Below are 19,501 nucleotides of genomic sequence, written 5' to 3'. Positions count from 1 at the left end.
GAGCTGGGGCCTTGATCCGCCCCTCATAAAACAGCCCTGTCCCCCAAAGTCTGTGAAACGCTTAAGAAGTCTGGGTGTTGTGGCTGGGGCAATGCAGAGGATGAAAGGCACAGGGCTGGCACACCATGTGAGGATGGACAACCCCGTTACCACCCCTAATTAGTTACAGCTTCACAGCTAGGCTGCACGAACAACACTGCGGCTCTCTCAGCCTCCTGCCCTTGCAAAGGAAAGTACCCCAGGTGGGTTTAAAGGTGGTTGGAGCTGCCACCATTGCCCTCGGTTTGCAGAAAGCTACGAGTGCAATTAATGCAGCTCAGCTGATGAGTTGTAACTGGTTTAGCTGTCAAGCATGATTGTATGCCGGGGCAGGGGCAGTCATAGCCTGAAACCGTGTCTGTCCTACTGTATGTCTGCAGCACAAGTCAGTGTCTGCAGTACAAGGCAGTGTTGGAGTGGTCTCCTTAAACCGTCGGTGATTTCCTCAAGCCCCCAGGGAGCTGTAAAAATCATCCCATCAAAAAGCAATAAGAGAAAACTGCTTGGCTTGGGCAGTGCTGCAGCTACAATTGGATGGCGACCGGCCCTTGGCTTGGGGGTGGACGCCACTGAGAAATGAGCTGGGAAAACCAGCTGCCCTGAAGCACAGACGGCTCTTTCCTCTCGCTCCAAGCACCCCAGGGCCCGTCCAGCATGTGGGGTTTGCCAGGTCACCCGGCCTTGGTGAGGGGAGGAATTCACCTCCTCCCGAACTGAGGGCTGTGCAGTCTGGCAGCACAGACCTTAACGGACACAGGGTTTGGTTGGTGGGGTTCTTTTTTTTATTAATTAATTTATCTTTTTTTCCAAGAGAGAACACATGTCTTGGCACAGAAGGCTGACCCTGGGCAGAAGCAGGGCTATATGTGCGCAAGCTGACAATTACTGTGTGAAAGTTTCCAAAAATACAACGTGCAATGCCTCAGAGAGGCAAGCGGAGCAGCTCTCGGTGGCTCCTGCATGGAAAACTCAATACCAGGAGAAGGCGACGGGGCCCCGTGCACATGGTGCAAAGTTTACATTTACATGTTCAAGAGCATCCACGTGGTGGGTTCAGCCCAAAGAGCTCCAGCGCCCATGAATGGGGGTACAAAGAGGCTTTGGGGGGTGGTTGCTCTGCTCAAAGCTGCAGGAGGGGGCAGGCCGGCAGCTTGTGGGCAGGAAAGCAAGTGGTCGTGAGAGATAAAACCAATAAAACTCATTATGGGACCAGTCTGGCCCAAATCCTGTCCAGGAATTCCCGCTGGTGCTCCCTGTTGGGCTTCGTGCAGTGCCAGACCCAGCTTCTGCCCCTTTCTGATCCTCAGCTTCATGTGAGGAAGCTGAGGGTGGGAAAATAGCATTTATAGAGAATAAACCAGCACAGCTCTTGAGGTGACTTCAATTTGCTCTGTTCTCTCTCTTTCAGAGCAGGGCCCACCACTCCCAGAGTATAAATCCTGATCCCAGAGGAGGCAATTTTACGTATTTACATATATATGCATTTACCCTGCATTCATTTCCTTTCCCAAGTGACTGGTGACATGAAGAATTGTAATAGCAGAATGTATTTTTAATGCATTTACCGCAGATTTCTGCAAGGGAATCCCATTCCTGGGTGACTTTCACTTGCCACAAAGGCAGAAGACCTCAGGAACGCTAGTAATAGGCAAGGTGGATTTTTTAATCTACCTTTTTAATGAGCTCCATCCATCTCTCTGATTAGATTAATCTCATTTATTTTAGCCAAGCCATCTAGCTGAAAACCCAACAGAGGAAACTGGGATTTTGAGTTTTTCAAGGTGAGTGCTTGAGTGTCAGGCAGCAGATTCCTCGGGGACATTTCCGATTTGCCCCTTTATCTCCTCAGAAATTTGTAACCCAACCATCATGTTGGAGAGTGACCAACCCAGCTGCAAACCTGTCTGCATCACCAACAGTGTAGACAATGTGCCGCAGAGAGCCTCAGCATCTCCCGTCTGCCCTGTTTCAAGCAGCTCTCCTAAGAGAGCAAAACCAGCCCAGCAGGCAAGGCTCAGCTTTCCAAAAAAGCTTCAGCAGGAGCAGGACAGAGGGAGCGCCATGGATGGCGCATCATCGCTGGTGGGACGGCTGCGCTTTTGCAGACACACCGGCACGACCCCGCCGGGCACAGCGAGGCAGTGGTGGGTGGGAAGGGCCCTCTTGTTCAAACAGAAATCCCTTCTGCAGCAGCCACAGCTGATGGAAGGGGAAACAGATTTTTTGTTTAAAAGATGGCGTGTTGTTTCAAGCCTGACAAATGTGAAAGTCCCCATTTAAAGGAGTTGAACCTGCAGTGAAACTGGTCACTGTTTGCACACCCACGCACCGATGGAGGCAGCCAAAAGCAAACTTCTGGTGTATCCTGATCCAAATCACCTGGGAGCAGAGCTTAGCGAGCACAGTGCACTGAGCTGTGAGCAGCCGCCCAGCCGCAGAGGGCTCTCTGCAAAAAAACGAACCCTGTCCCAACAGGAGAGGCAAAGCCCAGTTGGCATTACAGCCCCCTGCTTCCAAAAAAAATGAAGGAATTTGGAGCCTACAAGCTACAGTTTTGGCTCTGTTAGAAATTCCCCTTCTAGGAGGAAGGCAATCAGGGTGGAGGGCAAGAAAGTGTTAGCAGGTGTTTTGTGAGGGTGTGGAGGGGGGAGCTGAGGAAGCCAGGAGTTTTCCTCTGCCCCATCAGCCAGGAAAGCTATTTTTGCAGGAGGTCCTGGGGCACCAGACAAGGTCTGGATTGTTTTTGTGCTGGATGCTGGTGCAAACATGTGGGCAGGTGGCTGGATCCTGAGGAGCTCACGGCTTCTTTGCAGGTGAATGAAGTGTTGTTGTCCACTTTGTCCAGGTGAGAGGATGGTCTTGGTGTCGGGTCTGCTGTAGCCCCTGATTTTGGTTTGGGAGTCCTTTGGAGAGGCGAGTGTCTGCTGTGGTGATGGCTCTGGCGTGGGTGTGCAAGGCGTGTGCGTGCCCGTAACACACCGCATGCTTCACCAATGACTACAGCATCTATTAATTCCCTCCTCCTAAGCTGGTGTGTGACCTTTTCCATGAAACATCCCATATGCATGAGCTGGCTGTGGCCACCTTGGTCACGTCACGCATGTCTGAGCCGTGGGGACTGGCAGCTTCGAGCAAACCGTCATCCATCCTGCCCAGCCTCCTGTGGCCAGCGCCCCAACTCAGGGCATTTCAGACCGATCCCGTCATCTGCATACTTAGGGGATGGGTTGGTGCTGGGTAAACTGAGGCTTGGAGGGGTTTGGCTCGTGGTCACGTAGGCAGCCTGGCCGGAGCCCAGGCATCGTGACCAGGAGGTGTGCATGGAGCTGGGGAGATGCTCCTTGTGCTGTCTTGCCCCAACAGACACCCCTGGACCCAGAATCAGTTTTGGGCTCCACGTGCAAAGTGCCTGTTCACAGCTGGTGCCGCTGGCTCAGGGTAATCTTTGTATTTGCTGACTTTACTTAATTATCACTTGGTGAAAAGCTCGGCTGTGGCAAAGCTGTGGTATGGGGAGGCCCAAACCACACACAGCGCTCGGGGAAGGATTTTGATCAAAAAAAAAAAAAAAACAGTTCAAAGGTGTTTTTGGCTTAATGTGGTTTATCTAAATTGCTTTATGTTCATTAATCTGGATTAACACAAATGCTCTTGGAACGGCTGGCTGGGGAAGGGTTTGCTCAGCTACTCCGACAAGGGCAGACTTTTCCAAAAATGAGAATTTGAGCTGAAAAAAAAAAAAAACAGGTCCTGTGTGGCATTGAGTATGTGTGAACCCTGCAGACAGAGCAAGGCTGTTCTCATCCCTGCTGCCCTAATCCATGAGGTGCCTTCAAGGGTCATCCTTGGCACCTGCGTACCCTCATGACTGAGCAGTGGAGGATTAATCCCCCCATTCTCTCCGGCGTGATGTGAACTCCTTTTTTGGCTGCCATGCCAAAGCAGTTGGCACGATTAGTTAGTGAACTTCAAGGTAAATTGGAGGTCAAGCCCAGATTTGAAGGTGGTGGTGGGCGCGAGCGTGACCCAGGGACCCATGTGATGTGGGCGACGTCCTGGAGAAGCAGGTGATCTCCCCGTCTTCTCCTTTCCCCAGGGCTGGGATTAGGAGAGATTTTACAGATGAGTGGCCGGCCTCAGGTTAAGATTGGGTTTGCAGTGGCTCAGCCCCCCCGGCCCCTTGTCAGGAAGGACCTTTTAGGTCCTTTATGGCCATTTTGCATGTCAGCAGGGCAGTTCATGCCTGCCGGAGTCCCGCCCTTGGGAGGGATCACCCTTCTGCATCCACAGGGACTTCCCACCTTGAGAACAGGCAGAGAAACACCCAGTGTGGAAATTGGGACTCATGGAAGAGGATTGCAAAGCCCAGCACTTTGGAGAGTGTTGTCTCATGCTTGTGCATTCACCTGGGACCTGGGTGCACTCTCTTGTCCTGCAAAAGGCTTCTTGTGCAGTCTCAGGCAGGTCCTCACACCTTGGAGCTCGGTTTCTCCCATGCAATGAGGAAAGCAACCCTTTCCACCTGCTGCCCATGACCAAGGACACTCTGGTGCCACAAGGAGGGGGCTGGAGACCCATCAGGGACCGATGGATCAGCTCCACAAAGGACCCAGCTCCAGCTCTCAGCAGCCGCAAGCGGCAGCAGGAAAGCAAAGCGCTCCTGCTGAGCTGAAATGGAAGTTGTAAGCGGGACCTGGGCGCTGCCCAAAAACCAGGGGACTCCCTCCTCCCCCTGCCCCAGCGCAAACAGAAGATTAACAATTTATTTGACGTGTTGTGGCTGGTTAGTTTCTTTGCCCGCTCCCCTGATCAGAGGGAATAAATGTTGCAGTGTGCAATAATGTTCATTTCAGGTGAGGGTAAATATAGAAAGGAAAACCTGCTGAGAGCAAGCCATTTATTTCTGCGTTTGGAAGCCTCTGCTCATAAACAGTCAGTCATGCCCATTTGGAAAATCCCAGCGTGGTTTTCTTGGCCATTCTAGAAGAACGTTTACTTTCCTGTAGGTTAAGAAGTTCGTTTTAAATTAAAAAAAATAATAATGGCATCTCACTTCCAGCTGCCCTCGGGTGTTTAGGGCTTGTTGACACACTAAGGCCGCTCTGTTCTCGTGCAAAACTGGTCTGGTGCGGGATCATGGACGAGATCCTGCAGGGCTTTCCCAGCTGGCGGTGCTGGGGGAACCTTGTTCTTTGGGTTCCCCTTGTTCCCCTGCTGGTGCTGGGCTTGGGATTTTGTCAGACCTTTCAGCTGTGTGCGGGGTTAAAACACCCAGCTTTTGGAGGTGCGGGTGGGTGAGGATGCAGGGAGGTGCTTGGGGGGACCTCGAGAGCCCTGTGGCTCAGGAGCCATGCTCAGGAGGCTGGGGCAGAGGGATGAACCCGCTGTGCTGAGCTCATGCTGGACCAGAAAACCTCCAAGGGTTTTCGGGAGAGCGTGCCAAAGACAACAGGACGGTGCGGACTGCAGGAGCATCTGTCAAACAAGCCAACAGCCAGGGAAAGCCCGTGCCCTGCTGCAGCATAGGAGAGACACCCCAAAACAGCATCACAGGAGGGGCTTGAGGAAGGTGGGGACTCCCCATCTCAGCCAGGCTCCACGTCCCTCCTCTACCCTGAAAGCAGCACCGAGGAACCGTGCAGGAGAGAGCAAAGCGGCCAGCTTGAATTGGCCGGCTGCCCCGCATCGGCTCTCAGCGGCTGGCACTGGCCGAGCGGGAGCCAGCTCCCGGCTCTGAAGTTTTCTGCAGTCAATAAGGGTCTCTCCGTGTTTTCCGACAGCCTTTGGATTTGGCTCGGGTTTGCCTTGGTTTCCGAAGGCAAGAGGCAGTTAAGTCTCTTGGAAGAATGAATTAATTAGCAAATGCCTTTGGTCAGGTCAGTGCCCTCGAGTAGTGTGCTTCATCCTTTAAAGCAATGCCTCTGCACCCAGGTAAGCCGCTCTGAAAGGCTTATGTTACCCGTAGTATTTTCAGAGCTATACATACATCATCCCAGAGGAACCCTTTTTAAAAAAAAGAGGAAAAAAGCCTCCCCCAAAACGTGGTGTTGACTCTAACGGTGGCGTTTGTGTAAGCAACAAAATATTGACGCAGTTGGCTGGGGTCTGGCTGGGGCTTCTGGAAATAAACTGCTGCCTTGTTAAATCGTAGATGGAAATGCAAGTGGGAAAATGACTGACATCTTACACAAGGCGGGCAAATAAAATCGCTGCTTTACTACAGTGTGAAAAAACTCAGGAATTAATAGGTCTCCTTCTGCTCGGGGGTGTTGGATTTATCCCCGAGTAAGATTCATAAACTATTTTAAGGAGAGAAGTGCTACTTTTAAACACGCGCGTCTGGGTCCTGGAGTTAAAGTGGTGTCACTGGTGCCGAGTTAACCCTTGCCTTCTCGCCACGTGCCGGCCCCAGGGGTAACGGCAGGCAGAGCAGGCAGCCCCGTTCTTGGCCGACCGCGCTCTCGCCGAATATATAGACATATCAACACCTGATAAATGCTATGAGTTTATTTTCGAAGGTTATTAAGTACGATGTGTTCCAACAGCTTATGTCAGAAATGCATTTCAGGCCTCAACCTGAACTCTGAGCTTGATTTTACCTGTGTGGGACATAAAACGAGTTTAAAATAAAACACCTGCTCCAAAGCCATGCCTGGGATGAAGGTTGAGGCAGACGCACGAAGTATCGCTGAATCTGCCTGGGGTGTGATCCACTGTACCCCGAGAGACTCCTATCGACTTCAGTAGCTGAAAGAGCTGTTATCCGGGTATCTTCTATGGGAAATGCAATGAACAGAGCTTTAAAGAGTGATACATCACTTTCCTTTCTACCCCAAGCCCCTTCCTTCTCCACCCACATCCTGATGACCTGCCGGTTGAGGTACATGTGCTCGTGGAAAAGCAGGGTGAGATAAAAGCCATACGGAGCACGCAGCAAGTCTGCCGGCGGCACGGGGTCCAACTCACCAGCAGCAACGACACCGGTGTAATTATACACGCTCCAGCATGATTTCCCAGTAATTATTCTGGAATAAAAGCCTGCCTATTTCTGTAAGAGCTTATGTCACTTGGAAAGCTGTTGTAAATTCAGCTGGAAAAAGGGACCCTTATTCTGGGATAAGTGTGGTTAGTGGTTAGCTGGGAACGGGGCTATTCCTGGCGCTGCCATCGACCTTCCCGGTGACGCCGGGTAAGTCACCTCACCTCAGCGTGTGTCACCTTCTCCTGCTGCAAACCGGGAATTACAAACAAGGGCTTTCTCCGCACGCGGCGTTTTGGGAAGCTCCGTGACGCTGGAAAAAAGGTGTCAGAGGGTGACAGGCAGTCATTTAGTGGGACTTGGTGCTTTTTTACCCCCCTTGAAGGCATCTTGATAAAATTGTAGGTTGGGGAAATGAGGGATGTAGCCGGGAGCTGGCTATGGGGACTGGCTGAGTCGCCGGAGCCTGGGCCGTTGGCGTATTACTGGGAATACAGTGTTTTCCTCCCTGATTTTAAAAATAGTCTATTCTGTTCTGAGTTTTAGACCACACCCCTCGCTAGGGCATCGAAACCTCTCGGCTGCTGGTTTCTCGAGCCAGCTCCTTCCCGTGTGCAGCGTCGGGGTGCAGTACCAGCATCGATCACCCCAACTGCTGGCGGCTCTGGATGCAGCGAAGAGGTCGGGTCCTGCCCGGGACTGGCAGTGCTGTGCCTTTGGGCCTCGTGGACCAGAGGGGAAGGGAAATCTGATTCGCAGCATTGTGTCCTCTTCTTCCTCCGTTATCCCTGCCTGATTTTAGCCTGATTATATTATAGCTGGTTCTGTGATCCCTAAGGTCCTTTACGGGAGTTCTGCTTCTGCCTTCTACTTCGCAGCAGCTTCTTGCGCAGCCTCAGAAGCCCTTTTTGGCTCCAGCATCGAGCAAATACGCACGGTCAGAGCCGAGGATGCAGCTCGTTCATAGCATATGGCATTAAATTCATGCTGGAGATGGGGAGGGCTAGTTTCAAAGCTTTTTCTCATTTGCACAGGTAGTGCACGGTGGCTCACAAGCCAAAATTTGTCTCCTTTGCCGAAGCGGGTGCTGCCCATGGAGCAGACGGACCAGTGTGCTGATGCCAAGAGGTGAAGGCAGAGCCTTCCCCGGCACGTTCCCGTGACCTCTGTCCCTGCGCGAGCGCCGGAGCGGGGCTCACCGCCGCTCTGAATTGGGCTCCAGCCAAGGAGGCAGAGGGGAAAAAGCTTTTTACAGCCCATTAGTGCTCCCCAGAGCCGTTCAGCCCCTCTCGTAATAAAAGTGGTGGAAGCCACAGAAACATTAAGGCTGGTCTGCAGGAGATGCTGGTCTGCAGAAGATGCCAGCCCACCTCCCAGCTCCATGCTCCTTCCCAGTGACTTTGCCGGAGCCGCTGACCCTCCTGGCAGCCCCGGCTGCTGGAAGTCCCTCCGGGAGCACAATAACAAGCTGGTGAGGGCTGGTCCCCCCTCGGTCCCGAGCTCCCCTGGCAAAATATGCATGGGAGGGTTCCAAGTGCAAATGTGTGTGTGCTAATGGGAAATGAATTGCCTCTTGCCCCGAAGCCTTGCAGCTTGAGGAAAACAACGCAGGGTCTAGGAATGACCTCATATTGCCTCCCAGGGAATGTTTTGCCAGATGAAGGGGGGAGAAGCAGCATCAAGACAGCACAATGTATGTATCTCTCTCCCTGTGTAAACATCCCTGTAGCTGCAGAAACCTCTTAAAACCCCGAATGAGAGGAGAGCAGCTGCTTTGATCTGTGGATGTGGTTGTTGTTTTCTAAGTGCGGATCCGTTCTTTTTTTAATTTTGCTTCAAATTAAAAAAATGCCTGTTGTGATCTTTTGCTTTTATTTCTTGGCTAGGGACCGGAGCAGGGTGCAGTAAATTTTCATTACTCCCCATGTAACCGTTTCAGCATGGTCGACAATTCTTCGCTGGCTCTTCAGCGTCGCAGCACAATGGACCAAATCTTCTGGCCCTACGTGAAGCCAAAGCAAATGGATTTTGCCCAGAAGTGCACGACGGGGAGTGGAGGCAGCGGGGAGGAGAGTTCTGCCACCACCTTCCCTGCCTGCAACGCTCACACACACACACACACGTGTGCACGCAGGGCTCGGGCGGGCAGGGTTGTCCCGATGTCTTTGAAGGGCTCCGGAGCGGACTCCCGAGGACGGATCCATGCCAGCCCCGCGCTGCAGCAGCAGGAGCTGGTAAGGAGCCATCGGGGCCGAAGCGCCGGGCTGTCTTGCAGGCGATTTAAGTGTGATTCATGGCCCTCCCTCCAGACTCCCTGTGTGATCTCGGGAATCTCCATCTGCCTGACTTTCCCCATCTGCGCGCCGGGCAGGGGGACGCCCTGCGCTCGGAGGGGCACCGCGGCGTGCGCAGCCCTGGGACCTCCATCAGCCCTTCTTCTGCTCAACCAGGCGGCGTGCTTTTGGAAGAAAGGAAGGCTATATATGTGTGTGTGTGTGTGTGTATATATATATATATATTTTTGTTTAGGGAGTTTCTGGACATCAGCAGCTCACCCCATCCCCACTGCTTTGCTGTGGTGCTTTGCAACCCCATTGGAGGAGCGAGACATGGGGCTCAGCCCCTTCGCTCCCTGTGACATGAGCGATGCTGCCGTCACCTGAGGACCTGCCTTCAAAGACGAGATCCATCCCCCAGTGCAAGGGACCAGTTTAACTGGGAGAACTTGGCCACAGACCCATCCGCGCCGAGGCGGTCTGGGCACGAGTGAGGAGTTTGCTCATCACCCTGTGCTGTCACGTGGCTGCCCAGTGTTTTGGCGTTTTGATTACACATGATACTGTGCATTTAAGACTGGTTTATGGGTGTTTATACTAATGCTTAAACCTGTAATTTAGAAGCTCGCTTATAAATCAACATCGCTGAAGGTCTTGTCCCTTGTGCCTTGAGATCGGTCTCCAGATTTAGAAGATGGGTTAGAGGGAAGAAAAAAAAAAAGGTCTGTTTAGTTTTCCTCTGGTTATGATGATAAAAGATCACGGGATGGAACGCAAGCGTGTCCCGCTCCAAGGCGCGGCGCTGGGCACAGGGATCCGCTGGCGTAAGCGAGCAGAGGGTTTCCATTTTGACTCTGCTTTTGCAACAGCCATAAGAGAGACTTGTGTTTATGTGGCAAATCCCAGCCTGGAAAGAAAAGTGGTGCCACGGCTGCCAAGCCAATGCTCACGGGAAGGTGGTGGTACCCCACTAGTGACGTTCTCTGCTTGTGCCAGGACATGGGCTGCAAGGACCAGAGCCCCTTCCTGCTCGGCACTGCACGTGAGGAGGAGCAGCCTTCATCCCCAAGAGCTCCTGGCACAGACTGGCACAGGCAGGAGAGCCAGGAGCCTCCTCCAGCAGTGGTGCTGAGTGGGATAGCACATTCCCACTGGTGGGGTCATGGTCCTCTCCTGATACAGCCTAACGATGACACCTCTGCATTCAGATGCTTGTATGTAAAATTATTTTACAGCTTTACTAATTATTTCTGCACCTTTACCCCTTCCCAGGCTGTTCTGGAGCCTGGCTGGGCCAGGGATGCTTCTGCAGTACTGGTTTGACTCAATGTAGCCTAACAAGGTCCACTGTGAGTTACTGGGGCTGTTCATGTCGCTGCAAGTGCTCTTCCACTGGATTTCTTATCCAACTGGGCTATGGCAGAGCCAGCTGTCCCTGTTGACAAACCCCTTTTAGCTATGGTGGGCTGGAAACTGCCTTGCCCTGAGCTGCCAGCCCAGGCAGACGAGAGCCACACAGACTCCCCTGGCTCTGGGTTCACCTGCAGCCACCACGCAAACATGAATTTGACCATTGGAGTTTTGTGTTGGGTGTAACGGGCATGGCTGTGCATCTGTCCTTCAGCTGATGCTGCTCTTCTGCTCCCCTGGAAGGGTTCGGTTCTGTATGGGTTTAGGATCCCAACGCTTTGCATGGGGGACCCTCTGGCAGCAAGCAGAGCTATGTGGGTGCGGGATGGCTCCGCAGGGCCAGGAGGGAGAGCCTTTGCCCTTGGCCTCTGCCTTTGGAAAGACCCGACGTGCGGATGAGCTCCTGGTTTCCACTCGTGCTGCTCTCCTAGGCCGGCTGCACTGCACCTGTCCTGTCTAAACCAGACCTGCTCTTGCAAACCTCCTCCCTCAGGGAAGGTTCCTGTGCCATGAAGGCAGCCCAAGGGTTATGCATTTTTGTAGGGAAAGCATACTCAGACCCAGGGGCTCCTCAGCATCCTCCCGTGCTGTGGCAATCCCTCCCTTCCTCTCTGCAGCGAGATGGCGGCGGGTGCCTTGGCTTAGCTGAGCATTTTCCATCACCTCCAGCCCCCTTTATTGTATCTTTAGGGGTTATTAGGACAAAAGGGGATACGAGAGGGTGCAGGGGCAGCACAGTGGGCAGGGTGACCCTGTGGGCAGGGTGATCGCTGGGGCCCTCAGACCCTGCCTCCATGGACAGGTGCAATCACCGCACACCTCCCGCCCGGCCCCACTCCTGGCTCCCAGACTTATCTCCTGCTGCAATTTCCTGGCTGGCGAAGCCTCTCCTGACTCAGGGAGCAGAAACACCCCGGAAGAGAGATGGTGCCAGCAGCTCCCAGCACAGGGACAGTCACGGGGTATGGCAGAGGGTCCCCCTGCACCCCTGGGACGCCGGCTGCAGGGGGCCAGGCTGCGAGACGCTCCCACAAGCAAACAAAAAACCCCTGAATATTTCAGAAAAGTCTTTGTCTTCCCCCCTCCACCCTTATTTCCAGTCCCCCCTCCCCACCTCTTCCTTGCAAACAGCAGAGCTGCTCAACAGACCCGCTTTCCACCAGCCCAGCACCCCAAGATGCTCCCGCAGCCGTCGAGCCCAGCCAGGTCATGCCATCTGCACACTCTTTTTTCTTTCCTTGTATATATATTTTTCCTTCCCTTTTTCTTTTCCACCCGTTTCCTTTTCCCATGCCATACGCCTCCCCCTGCCCGCCCCCCCTTGCCACCACCCCAAGCCCTGGGCTGGCCGAGGGGCTGCGAGGTGCGGGGTGGGTCTGGGGGTTGCGGGGGGCTTTGCATTGATGCATTGATCGCCCATGGTCTCCGCCTGACCTCCCTGCTCCCAGGGAAGCAGTCTCCATGGCTACTGGCCCTTCTCCTCCAGCGCAGACTGTAAATTCCTGCAGGCAAAGCCCAGCCTTGGGGGTGCGAGGGGGGGAGCCGGGAAGGAGTAACCAAAGCCAAATAGAAAGAAAGAAAGGCTGGGAGAAAAAGGGCGTTGCTTGGATGGGGCTCTCCTTTCCACTCCCCTTTCTCAGGTCCCCAGCACCAGGGCAAGGCGCCTGCTTCCCCCCTCCAGCGCTGCTGCTCCTGCTGCTGCTGCTCTCTTGCAAAACTGGAATTGGCTGGGATTATTTAAGGAAAAAAAAAAAAAAAAAGAGAGGGATCAGAGCAGCCGCCAGAGAGAGGGCGATAGAGTCCACTTTCCTCCAACTGCCCTGGGTCTCCTTCCCTCACTCTCTCCTCTTTAGCAACACCAAGAGCCCCAAACTGAACCCAGAGCAGCTTTTTCCATCAGTTCAGTTCCCTTCCCTCCCTCTGTCTCACACACGGCAAGAAGAGAGCCCCTTCCTCCTCTTGATTTCCCTTCGCATGCTCAGCCTCTTGTTTCCTTTAAAGCACTAGAAATCCCCCCTTCTTGCCCCCACTCCTCCATGCAGACTGGGATTGCAATGGGAGCTTTGCAGATTGCTGGATTTTCCATCCTTTTCTTTCTCCTCTACTCTGGAAACACGCTGGCAAATAAAGCCAGTCAAGGTAAGAGAAAATCTTCCCAGCTCGAAGGTTTGCTGTTTGATGTGTGTATTAGGCAGCCGGACCTCCTCTTTAGATCAGGGATTTTATATGCAGGCTGGAGAAATTAGCAGCAGTAACAACAAATAGTGGAGGGGATTTTAAATGTTGCTTGCAGATATTCTTGCCTGCTGCCTTCGATTGGGGTCGGGTTTTTGTAAACTCTTTAACGAGCTGCATTTCTTACACTTTTTTTTTTTTTTTTTTGTGGTTCGGACTCTTTATCTCAAGGCAGGGGGTGCAGAGGCAGAAAATTAGGGTGGGCAAACAAGTCTGCACCCATCATAGGGAAAATGCTGCTGTTTGGAGGGGTTGGGGGCAGCTTTTCTGGTTTTCGGGGTGCCTGTGAGATGGGGATAACACCCACGGCGGTGCGGGCGAGGAGGGCTCGTCTGGGGCTGGGTTGGAGGGAAGGGTCGGCGGAGCGGGTATCTGTAACGCCGGGAGGTTGCATCTGCGTTTGTGTGTTTTACATCGGGGCCGGTTGTACCTCAAACGTTGTGCTATAGGGGTGTGGGCTGCAGAAAACTTTGGGTAGTTGAACACAGCAAAGCCTGAAAAACACAGGAGCTCTTTCCCTATCTCTAGAACCGAGAGGTATGTCCCATCGGTATCAACTTCAGGCTTTTCTGTTTCACCGCTCCCGTACTGAGCCAGAGTTTCTCCTTCACAAATGTACACATGTAGCTTTATGTATGGTCTATCTATACCTTAGGTTTTGTATAACACCTCTATATTTAGCTCGGATTTTTCTCTATACACACGCGCAGGAGTGCGTGCGCACGCACAAACACACACAGCCCTATGTGCGTGATCCTGTTGGCTGCCTCGAAGGGGGTTTTTCTCTTTAATTCACCGCTCTCTATACAATCTGTTGGTTTTTCTTTTTTAATTCATAGCATTTAACAGTATGTAAGATTTATCAAAACCAGCTTTTGGCTCTTGCTATTGTAGTAGCTGCGTGTTTATGCATATAGCGAGATTAAATAGAGTGTGAATGAAATATAGGAGCGCAGGATATAATTAAAGATCTCTTGTAGGCATTAGTAATAAGCGTATTTCAGCCACACGCATGGTCGCCCTGAGCCCTGTCACCGACAAAGTTAGAAGGAATTTCAAGGCTATTGTCTTATCTGGCTTAAAGTGTTTAAAAACAATAGGTGGCTTTTCAGGAGGGCAGTCTGGGCAAGCACGGCGGAGATTTTCCAGGGCAAAGGTTTGGTAAGAAGGCGTCCAGCTTCGCGTAAAGCTTTATGATTTAGGCTTAGAAAGGAATGCTTAGGTTTTTATCCCCCCTCAAATTATCTTGAGTGTATGCATTGCTTTCATTTCTTATCATAATATTTATTTATTAAGGCCTTTTGGTTTCCAGTTCCATTTAAGCCTGAGCCAGAATTGCATTAAAATAGCAAAGTAAAATTCCATCGTGCAGAGACTTGACAGATCCCTTCGGGGAAGGAGAGGGGTGGAGTGGGGGTGGAGAGAGGTGAGCTCAATCCTGCGCCGGGGTAGATCGCCCGCCGCATGCCCGGGACGGTGCTGGCTCCTCCTGGGCCCCGGCGAAGGCACCAAGTGGACCCAGGGGTTCCAGCCGCTCTGCAGCTGGGGGGGTTTGGGATGGAGAGTTAATCCCCAAAGCTGCTGCCGCAGGGTCCTGTGGGGTGGGGAGGGGGAGGCGGATGCGGAGGGGTGAAGGTTGGTGCCCATAGGGATGCTGTGGGATGCGAGGGCTGTGGGCAGAGGTGACCCGGTCCTTTTTGGATGAGGCTGAACCCATGGACCCAGCATCACCGATGGCAGATAAAACCCATGCTTTTCCCAGGAACCCCCTACCGCCCACTTTTCTGCATGCACAAGCATCGCTGAGCTCCTTGAAGCCACCCTGCGCACGTGGAGCATGTTAGTAGAGTATTTCTGAAAAGCACTAGGCATCCCCCCAGCATCTTCTGGGTGATGCTCCAAGGGTGGGGTGCACACCACCCCTCCACCCTCACCGAAGCCTTTGCCCTTTCGGGGGGCGGCCGCCCTCGCCAGGTGACTGTCATGGGCTGGGGATGGCTCCTCTCCCGTCGGATGGGCTTGTTTTGCTCTGATAACATCGCACCGTGGGTAGGGCTTGCTGGCTTATTTCTCGCGCTGAATTACCCCAGAAAGTTTAGTCTGTAGGGAAGGAAGGATTTAGCAGAGCCATCCGCCGGGCCTGGAGGGTGTCTGCCAGAGGACCTGGCTGTCTGCGGCATTTATTGGGTCAGTTTAGGGCTAGGAAAGCTTTCAAGAGAACTGACAATATAAATCCAAATAGCTCCGGGGAGGCTCCCGACATGTGCTCATCTGGGATGAAGTCTCACTGCGATCCCCATGCCAAGCTGCTGCCGTAGCCACAGCTCCCCTCATTTTTGGACAGGTAATGCCACCCCCAGTCCCATCCCATCGCCCGTCAGTCCGTCTCAGCCTGCCAGGCAGAAGAGCCTGTCCTGAGCTCCCGCTCTCAGTGGAGCAGTGCTGTTGCCCATCGTCTGCCAGCATCGGTCCCTCCCTGTGCCCTGGGGAGGATGGAGCCCAAGGGCTGGCAGATTTGCACCCTCCTCTTGTACCAGGCAGCGCCCAAACCAGGCCTTGCCATGCTTCCATAACTGGAGACACGTCACAGGCTCCACAACCTTTTCCCACAGCCGAATTGCACGTCCCCTTGGACGGTGCCAGGGGAGCGGGGCTGGGAGGGAGACGCAGCATCTCCCTGGGGACCCCGGCACCCCGGTTTGCAGCCCCTGGCGGTCCCACAGCCCTGGCCACCCACCCAGTCCTGAGCGGGACCGCAGCCCCAGCCCAGCTCGATGGTCACCTGCGGGTAAAACCAGCCCTTTTGACTGGTGCCATGCGGCCGCCCAGGGACGGAGCCACCATCCCGCGCGAGGGGCTGGGTTCGGTGGGGATGCACCTGCAGAGCCTATGCTGCCAGGGATTATTTTTTTATATATATATATATTTTTAGGAGTCTATAAAATTTTCCAATTGCAGCGTGGAGATGCTGTTCGATTCCCCTCCCATCTCTGCCGAACCTCCTCCCCCTTGGCCTCCGCTTTCCTCCCTCTCATGCATTCACAGTGTGCGACTGTTGTGCCTGTCCCCTCCACCCCTCTGAAATATGAAATGTAAAACTGTAAACATTTCAACATACAGCAGTTCAAAGGAGATCTTTGACTGAGGGCGTCTAACATGCCTGTACTGAGATTAAAAAGGGGAGGGGGGGGTAGGAAGGAGGGAAGAAGAGTTTTTTTGTAACTGCCAACGGGAGTATAAATATTCAGACACCTCGAGTCTTCCAGCGCAGAGATGTATTGCTGTCTCCAAACTGCTCGGGAGTTTTTATTTTTTTTTCTTTTATTTTTATATAGATTTTTCCTTTGCAGACGGTCGCACTGGAGTAATCCATTTAGGAAAAAAATATGCATGAATAACCTTAACCTTCACTTTCAAAATTATAAGTCCCCCGAGAGGCTTTAGGAGAAGCCTGGGATGGCAAATAAAGTTTGCTCTGTCTTGCGGCGCTGAAGGAAGCCCAGCCAGCCGTGTTTCGGCAAGGCCGTCTTCCCCGCCGGAGATCTTGCGATTGTTGCTCCTGAAGCTGAAAACAAACAAACACATATTTTTAAGGCAAGGCTTGGTCAGCCTGATAAGCCACAGGAGGAACAACAGCAACGACAGTTCCCCAGGGAGACAAACACGCTCTTGGCCTGGAGCATCAAACCCTCCTTGGAGAAACTGAGCCGACGGGACCGGGGTTGGCACAAGGAGGTGGGAGGGGGATGACCTGGGCTGGGGCAGGGATGGGGAGCTCAACACGGCCCTGCCTTTGTGGGAGTGGGAAGAGTCGATGTGGGGAGCAAAAGCCCCTTTTGGGGCGCTGCTGGCTTTGGGGAAGCTGCACCCAGGGTGAGGGCTGCAGAGCGGGGTCTAGGCATGGGACGATGGGGTCACCAGGCTGGGAACACCCCCAGGTCCTCGCTGTGACTGGTGGTTCCTCGCCCTTCATCCGTGCTCCATCATTCTGCAGGGCCAAGCACTGCCGCTGCATCTACTGCGTCCCACCTGCTTTCGGGAGAGCTGGGGGGATGTGCGGGGCATTGGGCACCCGCAGCGGGGCCGGTGCAGGGGTCTCCATTGCACGGTGAGATGCAGACATCCCCTCTGACCCAACCCGGGTGCGGGTACCCACCCAGGGCCGCCGGCACGGCATCCCCAGCACGGCACCCCCATCCCAGCAACAAGCTGCCGCCGAGCACCTGAGTCAGGGTCTTGAGTTCAGATGATGCACCTTTGGCCTATTTGCAAAAAGCCACCCCATAGAGCATCTTCCTCCCCTCTCAGCAGCCCCCGGCCCCCATCCTGTCCCGGCAGGATGCCATCGGCCGCACCGGAGCCGCCCACAGCCGTGCCCTGTGCCCGTCCCGGCGCAGCGCGGCACGAGTCGCCCTTGCGAGCTCCTCAGGTGAACAAATGATTAATAAACTGCACCACAGTGTCTGAGGTGGTTATTAATACCCTGGTAAAAAGAGCTACTGAAGTTATAAAGCTTTAATTTGGCATTAAGGCCAAGTGGAAACTCCACGTATCTGCCAACAGCTACACACACATCCCTATACAGACAGGCTGTTAATATATATGCCTATATAAAAATAGAGAATAAAATTAATTTGAAAAAAAAAAGCTGAAGCGCTTGCAGAAGAGAGAAAAAAGACAGTGGTTTTGTTAATTTAGGGGTTTTCTGGCAAGGGTATAGGGGTTTTCTTTTGCTGCCCTGTCTTGGCCCACTCCTCAAATTTATTGGGACTTTCAGCCTATGGATAAAACCATCTTTTATTATTTATTATTTTTTTTAAAAAAGCACAAAACAAACAAAATAAGGAAGTGAGAAAAGGGCCTCCATCCAGGCTCTAAAAATATATGAGCTGTTGCTTTATCCCCCCTCGCCATCACGTATCGCTGGTGGCGTGATGCCGCAGGGCAGGGCGCAACCGTGGGACCCGGCTGCCCGTGGGCTCTGCCACCGCCTTCCCCGCCGGCCTCGGCCAAAGCCCTTTGCCTCCCCAGTGGGTGCGCGCCGGTCCCGGGGGGTTGGCGGTCCCCCCTGCTTTTGGCACGCTCGAAATGGCAGTGGCGTTGAAACCGTCTGCCTCCACTGCCTTTGAAATGGAGAATAAAGCTGCAGCTGGAGCGGAACGGGGCCCAACAGCCAGCGCTGGAAAATCCCACCCACAACGGAATAAAAAACATCGCCCGAGGCGCGGGGCGAGCGCCGCAGCCTCCTGCCCTTTGCCGCAAACCCCCCGGCACGGCGTGGCGGCGGTGCCGAGGATGCTCTTGCCCTCTGATGAGCCCTAATTAGCCCAAAAGCGTGGTGGGACGGGGAGGTGGGGCTGGGCAGGGCGCGGGGGCCGCCGGACGTGAGCGAGACCTCAGGTCCCCGACGGGACTCAGCATCCGCATCAGAATTAAATCCCCCGCCTGGTGCAAAATCCCTCCTGGTTCTGGGGGTTGGGGGCATGATGCGCCCATCTGCACCATCTGGTTTGGGTCCATTTCAGGCAACTTTGGGTGAAAAAGGGCATCTTTGATTATTCGTGCAGTCTGCAGGGGGACCTGGCGGGCAAACCCCGCAAAAACCCCACTGGGATTTGGGACTTGGACTTCAGAAGGTCCCCCCAAGCCAGGGGTCAAGCAGGGTGCACCCCAGCGAGGATTTTGCAAGAGCAAATAGGGACGGGAACATCAATAAGGATTTTTTTTAAAGAATCTTCTCTTTGCTTGGCTTGAAAACGAGATCCCTCATGCCTTGGCGGCAGCTGGAAGCACCTGCAGCGCAGCCACGGGCCTTTTTTTGAATGGAGAAAGTTCTCCTGAGGGAAAAGCGGGCTGTCCCGACGGCAAACCTTCCCTTTCGTGGGAAAACGCCGCTCGCGCTGACAAAAATGCAAAAATTCAGTTTTTCAGAAGGCTTTTTTTTAATTCACTACATCATTTCTGAAGGCTACTTCTGAGGAGCCAAAATTTCAGCATTCTGAAATTAGGACTTTTGCCAATCTCGGGATGGCTCCTGGGGTGCCGAGGAGGGTATTTATTCACTCTTCCCACACACACACACTTTTTTCCCCCTTTTTTTCCCTTTTTTTTTATAATCCTGTAACCTTTCAGGTTGTCTCCAGCTTTGGAAAAATTACGGAGTGGCAAACTTATAATGTTTTCTTTTGTACTTTTGCTGCTGTGTAATCTTTCCAAAGTTAGAGAGGTTTTGAAGTTACAGAATGGAAAAAAAAAAAAAGATAGAAAAAAAAATGATACATGTGTGAGTGGGAAAGGCATTGTGTTCAGCGCCGCACAGACGTTGTTCATTGTCTTGAGTTTGAGGGCGCAGGAGGAGAAAGAAATGGAAAACAAAATCCCCAGAAAAGTGAGATTTCTGGCAAAAGGCTGCGAAAGTGCCAATGGTGTGATGTCCGATGGATGCTTCATGTTTTTGGGTGTTTTTAGGGGAAGGAGATGGGGGTTGGTGGTTGATCTGTACTGTTTGGCTGCTGGTTCCCACCTGCACATGAGGGTGGGTGCCCGCACCCAGCAACTCTCG

General features: G+C 53.2%; 1 protein-coding gene across 1 annotated transcript in view; it reads left to right on the top strand.

The window, feature by feature from the left end:
* Positions 1-12,019: 12,019 nt before the first annotated feature.
* The window catches only part of SCUBE3 (signal peptide, CUB domain and EGF like domain containing 3), a 39,240-nt gene continuing 31,758 nt past the window's right edge, over positions 12,020-19,501 (top strand). The window contains exon 1 of the mRNA XM_075115680.1: positions 12,020-12,843. Coding sequence (XP_074971781.1) covers positions 12,741-12,843 — 103 coding nt within the window. The 5' untranslated portion in view covers positions 12,020-12,740. The remainder of the gene's footprint in view (positions 12,844-19,501) is intronic.

Source organism: Phalacrocorax aristotelis, chromosome 21 (genome assembly GCF_949628215.1).
Source record: "Phalacrocorax aristotelis chromosome 21, bGulAri2.1, whole genome shotgun sequence".
In the NCBI taxonomy this organism is placed as follows: Eukaryota; Metazoa; Chordata; class Aves; order Suliformes; family Phalacrocoracidae; genus Phalacrocorax; species Phalacrocorax aristotelis.
The sequence above is the reverse complement of the archived record's forward strand: the minus strand, read 5'-3'. Positions and strand labels throughout refer to the sequence as shown.